The sequence below is a fragment of the Erythranthe guttata genome, chromosome 8 (genome assembly GCF_056151865.1).
Source record: "Erythranthe guttata isolate IM_541 chromosome 8, IM_541, whole genome shotgun sequence".
Taxonomy (NCBI): Eukaryota; Viridiplantae; Streptophyta; class Magnoliopsida; order Lamiales; family Phrymaceae; genus Erythranthe; species Erythranthe guttata.
Genome location: NC_142540.1, coordinates 23,523,844 through 23,533,173, shown reverse-complemented (window position 1 = coordinate 23,533,173; position 9,330 = coordinate 23,523,844). Strand labels below are relative to the sequence as shown.

General features: G+C 37.7%; 1 protein-coding gene across 1 annotated transcript; it reads left to right on the top strand.

The window, feature by feature from the left end:
• Positions 1 to 5,711: 5,711 nt before the first annotated feature.
• Positions 5,712 to 9,330, top strand: TMK1 (transmembrane kinase 1). Its single transcript, XM_012989621.2, has 2 exons — positions 5,712 to 8,147; positions 8,553 to 9,330. The coding sequence occupies exons 1-2, from the start codon at positions 5,831 to 5,833 to the stop codon at positions 9,080 to 9,082; spliced, it is 2,847 nt and encodes a 948-aa protein (XP_012845075.2). The 5' UTR covers positions 5,712 to 5,830; the 3' UTR covers positions 9,083 to 9,330.

Here is a 9,330-nt window from a genome sequence, read left to right as displayed (position 1 = left end):
AGGCTTTAATTTGTAGTAACTTTGCCCAAGTTTTTAATTTTTATTCCTTCTTCTGCGTCTCTCTCATTAGAGACGTTCACGGGCCGGTTTGGGCCGGTTCATACCGGTTCACGGTTTAATTTTTCCGGAACCGGCCCGTAATATGCACGGTTTGGCGGGCCGGGTCGGCCCGTCGGTTTGGGCCGGTTCCGGGCCTACCCGGGAAGGTTCTGGGTTGGGCCGGAAATTTGAATTTTTTTTTTTTTTGAAATATTTGATGAATAAGTAACTTAAAAGTAGTACTTTTAAATAGAAAAATGAAAAGACTTGAACTTAATTTTTTTTGACTAAGAATCAAAGAGAAATTCGAGAATGCAAAAACTAAAGAGAGAATTGAACTTTACTAAACTTTGATATTGAAGAAGTAGAGAGAATAGTGAGTGAATTGGTGAGAAATTGGCTTGGGGTGTGAGGGTATTTATAGGAAAAATTGTGTGTGTGGGGGGGGGGGGGGGGGGGGGGGGGGGGGGGGGGGATTAAAAAAAAAAAGCAAATAACGGCCGGTTCACCGGGCCTGTTCACCCGGGCCGGTTCACTAGCCGTTATTTGCTTTTTTTTTTGGATTTTTTTGATTTTTTTTTTTTTTTTAAATCCGGGTGAACCGCCGGGCCGGTCCGACGGTTCACGGTTCACGGTTCACCATTTCATAGAACCGGACCCGTTCCGGGGACGACGGGCCGGTTCACCGGTCAACGGGTTGGGCCGGGTCGTCAACAGGCCGGTTCGGGCCGGTTCCGGGCCCAAAACCGGCCCATGGCCGTGTCTATCTCTCATTGGCCGATGTATTCTATTCGTGAAATGCCTTTTGAGTTTGAAAATTGCTATTTGCAGTTCATACCCAAAAAGCTTTCTCTCTCTAAAAAAATCAAAAAATTCGAATTGAAGCTAAATTCATCGAAATTTTGAGATATTTTCAACTCCTAAACGTTTTAATTGCATTGGGTATGAAATTTCGGTTTTAATTGCATGTTAAACAGTCCTAAAAATCGAATTCTAAGGCTGTTTTTTGTTCAAAATTGCGCTCTGTGAACGTCCAACCGGTTTGGGCTCCCGGTCTGGGCGTTCAGCAGTATATTTTTTTTTTTAAATTTCATTTTTACTTATTTGAATACCTCTTATATTTGTAGGATGTATAATTGGATTAAAAAACTGAAGATGGGAAAAGGAAAGGGACCTATGATTTGTCCGAGACATAATCGAAAGGTTACTAGTTCTACACGGCGTGGCGAACGGACAATGATTTTTAAACAACCACGAGCACTTGTTGATGTTGGATTGTTGATCTTTTTTATTCCGTTTTGTTGATTCAGGATTGTTAGTCTTTTTTTTTTTTTTTTTATTCAGATTTGTCAATCCAATAAAAGTACTAAGTTCGACATAATAAAGTACTAAGTTCGACATAATAAAGTACTAAGTTCGACATAATAAAATACTATAATACATTAAATCCGATAAAACTAAACTAAATCAAACACTATTTAGAATATCTCACGCTTGAAGTCTACATCGCATTGTGTTGGTTTCCCTGAAAAAAGCGTAAAAAAATTTAATAAAAAAATATCATAACACGCCCGGTTTGGGCATGGGAAGCTGTTACACACGCCCGATTTGGGCGTGGACCGGGGTTTTGCACGCCCGAAATGGGCGTGGATCGATGGTTTACACGCCCAACTTGGGCATGTAAAACAGTTTCGGGCGCCCGGGTTGGGCTTTTGCCCTTTTTGTCCAGATTTTTCGAACTAAATGACGAAATTTTTACCTCGTTGTGATGTGTATCCCGATCTTCATCCGATGAGCTCATCTGTGTCCATATATCACTTCAACAAAGATGATTTTATGCTAAATTGGTTTCTATTGTTAACGAGAGAGATTTTTTTAGAGAGAAAAAAAATTAATTTTGAACTGCAAATAGCAATTTTCAAACTCCAAAAAGTAAGTCCCGTTCTATTTATAAAAAATTGCAAAAAAACACATGACATATGCATTTAATTAAAAAATGGATATTTACTTCTTTTTTTCTTGTAAATATTTATATATCCATTTCATAAAATAAATAAAAAATTAGGGCATCTTGAATAGTGTTTCTAAACTCAATAAGTTTTCATATTTTAGAGATTTTGAAAGATAAACACCATTAGAGATCCTAGAGAGTTTCTAAAATAGAGACTGTACTTAAAGTTTCTAAATATTTTCTTGTATTTTGGGATTATATATAGAGACTCTAACCTAAAGTTACCCCACGATAAAGTAATCAAAACAATTATGAATATCAAATTTGTTGTTGAAAATAAGAAATAGAAAGAAAAAAAATTCTCTAAGTGAGACATATATTAAAAAATTAAGATAATGCAAATTAAAAATAACTATAGAAAAGTTAATGTACAAAACTAAATTAGAAATGCAGTTATAGTATGAAATAATTTATAAATTTATAAATTAATAAATGAAATTAATTTTAGAACTCTTCACTGCGGAAGACTTTTTTCTTAAAGATCTCGATTCTCTAATTGAGTCTCTAAAATGAAATTTAGAGACTCGTTTTGCTTACTACATTGAAGATGCCCTTAGTAGCAGTACTAGTACTTGTCATGGGTTTCTTTGCTCGCAACTTGCCCATAAAGATAACCACTAATAATGCATAATTTTTAATTTAGTTCTAGCTTCAATGATGACAAATACTTGTATTACAATAACACAAATTTAGAATTATTTTTACTTCCCAAAGTAATTCCTAAAAGGAAAATCGGGGACGCTGCATCCAGTGGCGTATCCAGTGTGGTCCTAGGCTGTGCAACTGCACACCCTTGATTTTGAAAAAAAAATATTCCCTATATATTTCTATATTATGTAACTGTAAATGTATAACTTGCTGTCGAGATATTGTAGCTGAACTGGTAGAGTTCTACCAACAATTTCTAAGCGGTGCAGAGTTCGGGACTTTGATGAGCCCCCATATTTTGTATTTTCAAAGTTTATTTAATTTCTAATACATATAATATTTCAAAAAATCAAAATTTCCTAATAAAACATATATTTTGCTATTTGCAACTTTAATTCCCATTCCTTTAATATTTTATTTAATCTAAATTATTCCAAAATTCTTAATTATATATATATATATATATATATATATATATATATATATATATATATATATATATATATATATATATATATATATATATATATGCTTGTTTTTTTTATTTCAAATACATATGATATTTCAATTGTTTTCGAAAATTTTGAATATGTGGGTATTTTTTAATATTTCAAAAAATCAAAATCTCCTAATAAAACATATATTTTGCTATTTGCAACTTTAATTTATTTACCATTCCTTTAATATTTTATATAATCTAAATTTTAATATTATATATTGATGATGCTAAAATATAGTTACCTAGGGTGGTGTAGAAAGTGAACTGGTAGAGCAAAGCGGATCAGTAGCTTGGCAACTTGATGATCCTGAGGTCCCTGCGAAAAGAACACACGTGAACTAAGCCGGGGGTTGATCCGGCAGAAACCCCTCCGACGCTCAAGTCAGACGTACGGATCGTAGAGAGAGGAGAGAGAATAAAACTCGAGATGGATTGCCAATAATTAGAACGTCCCTTAACAAATGAGTAAAACATCTATTTATATATCGTTGAATGGGTTGGGCTTACTTTGTTGGGCCCAAGCCTTACTTTAAAGGAGCTTGGGCTTTCGTGTAACGGACCCACTTGTATGTGATTGGGCTTTCGTGTATTGAGCCTAATTATTAGATAAATTTTAGGGCCCATTGGGCCGGCCCATTTAGGTATATATATATATATATATATATATATATATATATATATATATATATATATATATATATATATATATATATATATATATATATATATATATATATATATATATATATATATATATATATATATATATATATATATATATATATATATATATATATATATATATATATATATAATATGTGCATTATTACAATTATTTTCTAAATTTACAACTATGCGGGTATTTTTTTTTATATTTTAAAAATTCAAAATCTGCTACAAATACACATTTTGTCACTTACAACTTTAATATGCTTTCCACTCCTTAAATATTTTCACCAATTTTATGTTTAAATATTTCCTAAATTAGTCCAAAATTTGTAAAATAATCCCTTTAAATTTGAAAATATTACATATTTTTATTATTTAATGTGTATATTAAACAAAAAATTCGGGGGCGCTGTCTCCGAACCCCCATAAACTTTTACCTTTTTTACTATATTTATATAATTAGTGCTCATGATATTTTTCTTCTACATATAATTGGCAATTTCATCATTACGCCAGTTAATGTTGTTGCTTCAATACTTTCGGTTACGTATCTTTACCGAAATAGCTAATTTAATTTCTTGTAGTCACATGCCAAATGCAAATATATATACATATATGCACATGTAATATACATACACAGTTGTACTACAGCTCACTCTTTTTATATTATCCCAAAATTATTTTATTTTTAATCATTGTAACCTTCTTTTTCCCTTTCCCTCAGCTCACACATCACCACTTACTATACAAGGCAAAGATACTATTTTTCATAACACATAATTAGTTTAGTGCAATTCACATATTTGGTATAATTTGCAAGTTTGAGTATAGTTATACAATTATAGCTAATTTTTGGGGAAAAGTGGGATTTTCCTAATTTTTGAAAATTAAAATCGAATTGAAAAAATGGAATCTAATATGTATTCTAATTTTATTTCAGAAAGATTCAATATAAAATGGAATTTGCATAATTTTATAAATTCAAAATTATATTTGTTCCATAATAAAAAATATTATGATTGCAAATTGATGGGGTTCGAAAAATGGTTCCAATTTAATCTAATTGTATTCCAAAAATATTCAAATATAAGCAGAAACACAAGAAAGCTGTGTTTGGGGCGCCCCCCACCCCACACACACTCATTATCCAGCTTTTCTAACACTGTCATCTTTCGAGCAAAAACAAACTCTTTTTAATTTAAAGAGTAAATTGCATTTTCCACCTTGTACTTTTGGCTCTGTATCACTTTACCCCTTCTACTCTTGATTGCATCGATTTGTCCTATTGTACTCGAAAATATTCTCAATGTGGTCATCGCTGTTAGTTTTCGAACCATTGACCTTCACACCGTCTGATCTAATCTCAAAATTACAAAAAAAAAAACCACCCCTCCCAGTGTAAATAATTATTAAAAAAAAAAAGTGGCTGACGTCGTAGACTATGTTCTTTCGCTGTCTTGAATTTTAAATTATTTTTCTTTTTGTTTTTTTTTAATTTATTTTTTGTTGTTTTAATAATTATATAAACAGGGAGAGGTGGCGGTTTTGTAATTTCAGAGCCTAAATCAAACGGTGTTAAGGTCAAATGTCTGACAACTAACAGTCGAGAGCCACATTGACACAATTTTTCAAGTATAGGGGAGCAAATCAATACAATCGAGAGTAGAAGGGTGTAAAGTGATGCCGAGCCAAAGTACAAGGGGTCAAAGTGAAATTTACCCTTAATTTAAATTTCGTTTCTTCACAAAACAACTATCTGCTCCTGTGTACTGTGGGTCCCACCATTGCATGTGCGCCAGCTCCTTTCTCTATCCTCTCTAATTATCACTTCTTCTTTTTTTCCGTTTTCTTGCTTTTGTTTCTGTTTACAACTCATAAAAGAATCCCAGCAAAAAAGACTCTGCCTTTCTTCTCATCTTTTAACCATTTTCAGTTTCACTAAGCTTCAACAAAACAAAAAAAAAATGAAGCCCGGTTCAGGGCTAAAAACCGGATCTTTACCATCAGCGTTTCATGTTTTGCTTTTATTACTACTAGTGCCGCCATTTCCGCCGGCAAGCTCGCAGGCCACCACCACACCCGACGCCGCCGCCATGTTCGCGCTCAAGAAAAGCCTCAACCCGCCACCAGACGCCCTCTCATGGTCCGACCCGGATCCGTGCAAGTGGGCCCGGGTCCACTGCTCGGAGAACCGGGTCACCCAGATCCAAATCGGGCACCAGAATCTCCAAGGTACACTCCCCAACGAGCTCTCTTTACTCACCCAGCTCGAGCGCTTAGAGCTCCAATGGAACAATATCTCGGGCCCACTACCGAATCTCAAGGGTTTCACTTCATTACAGTACCTAATTCTCAGTAACAATCGCTTCACATTTATTCCCGATGATTTCTTCATCGGCATGTCTTCTCTACAATCCGTCGAATTCGATAACAACCCGTTTTCCGCGTGGGCGGTACCCGAATCCCTTCGAAACGCCTCCACCCTGCAGAATTTCTCGGCGAATTCGGCGAATGTCACCGGGGCATTCCCGAATTTCTTCGGCCCGGATGAATTTCCGGGCCTCACTAGTTTGCATTTAGCTTTGAACAATTTAGAGGGCGGGCTTCCGTTGTCGTTTTCCGGGTCACAAATCGAGTCTTTGTGGGTTAACGGGCAGAAGCTTAGCGGGGGAATCGATGTTCTGCAGAATATGACATTCTTGAAGGAGGTTTGGTTGCACTCGAACGGGTTTTCGGGCCCGTTGCCCGATTTCTCCGGGTTGAAGAATTTGGAGAGTTTGAGTTTAAGGGACAATTCGTTCACGGGGCCCGTTCCGGTTTCTTTGACAAATTTGGAGTCTTTGAAAGTTGTTAACTTGACTAACAACTTATTCCAAGGGCCAATGCCGAAGTTCAACGAATCCGTTTCAGTCGACATGACAAAGGACACGAATAGTTTCTGCTTACCACAACCGGGCGATTGTGATCCGAGAGTTAATACATTGCTCTCGATTATAAAATCGATGGATTATCCGAGAAAATTCGCGGAGAATTGGAAGGGGAACGACCCTTGTGCGGATTGGTTCGGTATCACTTGCAACAATGGGAATATAACAATTGTCAACTTCGAAAACATGGGTCTCGTGGGCCCCATTTCGCCCGACTTCGCTTCGCTTAAATCCCTTCAAAGATTGGTTCTTGCTAACAACAATCTCACCGGCACTATTCCGAACGAGCTCACTTCGTTACTCGGGCTTATGGAGCTCGATGTATCCAACAACAAACTCCACGGAAAAATACCTTCTTTCAGAAGTAATACAATCGTTAAAACAAACGGAAATCCGGATATCGGAAAGGAGAAACCCGATTCGAACTCGACAGGCACGTCAGCAGTGGGTCCCGCTTCGGACACGCAAAGGGATAATAACCGTAAAAAGAATCGAAATTGGATCGGGATAATCATGTTTTGTGTAGTGGGCGGTGTGTTTGTGCTGTCATTAATCGGTGTGGCTGCCTTTTGTGTTTACAAAAAGAAACAGAATCGATTCAGCAGAGTTCAAAGCCCCAACGCCATGGTGATCCATCCACGTCATTCAGGATCGGATAACGAGGGGGTGAAGGTCACAGTCGCGGGGCCCAGCGTCACTGTAGGCGGCGTCAGCGAAACCCACACCGTCACAGCCAACAATGAAGCGAACGACATCCAAATGGTCGAAGCTGGAAACATGGTCATATCGATCCAAGTCTTGAAAAGCGTGACCAACAATTTCAGCGAGGAGAATATTCTCGGGCGGGGAGGGTTCGGCACGGTGTACAAAGGCGAGCTGCACGACGGGACGAAAATCGCCGTGAAGAGAATGGAATGCGGCGTAATTGCAGGGAAAGGAACTGCAGAGTTCCAATCCGAGATCGCCGTCTTGACGAAAGTTCGACACAGGCATCTCGTTGCTCTTTTAGGGTACTGTCTTGATGGGAACGAGAAGCTGCTCGTGTACGAGTATATGCCGCAGGGGACGCTGAGTCAGCATATATTTAATTGGGCGGAAGAAGGGTTGAAGCCTTTGGAGTGGAAGACGAGGTTGACTTTGGCGTTGGATGTTGCGAGGGGTGTCGAGTATTTGCACGGGTTGGCGCACCAGAGCTTTATACATAGAGATCTCAAGCCGTCGAATATTTTATTAGGCGATGATATGAGAGCTAAGGTTGCCGATTTCGGTCTTGTGAGGCTCGCGCCCGAAGGGAAGGGCTCGATCGAGACGAGAATAGCTGGCACTTTTGGGTACCTTGCGCCCGAATACGCAGGTAATTTTGATTAATTATTTCGTCGTTTTGCCCGAAAAGGCATTGTTTAGGGGGTTGTTTGCTATAAAAAATGCATCGTAGGGGGGTTTTTGCTAATATTTATTTCACGGGGGTGTTTTAGCAATTTGATATAACATAGGGGTGCTAAAATGCAATTACAGGTAAACCTTTATAAATTAATACAGTCGGGGACTAGGAAAATTCTATTAATTTAGCGAATTATTAAATTATCGAGTTAATAATTTAACACGTTTTCAACGAGTTGGGACCGAGAGAAACTATTATTTCATTGAGGTTATTAATTTATCGAGATTCTAGTGTAACTCTTAAAAAATGAAATTCTTTTGAGTTACACATACGTACATTTTCGTACGAGCCTCTGATTTTCTTTTACGCTTGAAACAGTGACGGGGCGAGTGACGACAAAAGTCGACGTATTCAGCTTCGGAGTAATCCTAATGGAATTAATAACCGGAAGAAAAGCACTCGACGAAAGCCAACCCGAAGAGAGCATGCACCTCGTCACATGGTTCCGAAGAATGCACCTCAACAAAGAAACCTTCCGGAAGGCAATAGACCCAACCCTAGACCTAACCGAAGAAACCCTAGCAAGCATAACCACAGTCGCTGAGCTGGCGGGCCACTGCTCCGCTAGGGAGCCCTACCAGAGGCCCGACATGGGCCATGCGGTCAACGTGCTCTCCTCACTCGTGGAGCAGTGGAAACCGGTTGACCAGAGCTCGGACGATATTTACGGGATTGACCTTGAGATGTCTTTGCCGCAGGCGCTTAAGAAGTGGCAGGCGTTTGAAGGTAGGTCCCACATGGATTCTTCTTCTTCGTCTTATCTGCCGAGTTTGGATAATACTCAGACGAGTATACCCACTAGGCCGTTCGGTTTCGCTGAGTCGTTCAGTTCGGCCGATGGGAGGTGAAGAAGGTGTTAAGATGTTTTTTATACGTGGTGTTTTATTTTTTTTTTGATTTTTTTTGGACTAATTTAATTTTTGTTACATGTTCATATTCTTGTGCACTTATATCTCTTCCCTTCAATGTAACTTAGTTCAATTGGTTGGTCTTTGATTTTTGCCTTAGTCCTTTTTTTTGGGGATTTATTTTTTATTTTTTGTTGGATGTGGAGCCTATTTTTTATTTTTTTTAGTATTGAAGATTCAGAAATTTA

Excerpts from the sequence above, each read along its gene's own strand:
- TMK1 (XM_012989621.2), top strand. The coding sequence starts at position 5,831 with ATGAAGCCCGGTTCAGGGCTAAAAACCGGATCTTTACCATCAGCGTTT. Across the intron at positions 8,148-8,552 it reads CCTTGCGCCCGAATACGCAG|TGACGGGGCGAGTGACGACA; the intron begins GTAATTTTGATT and ends CGCTTGAAACAG.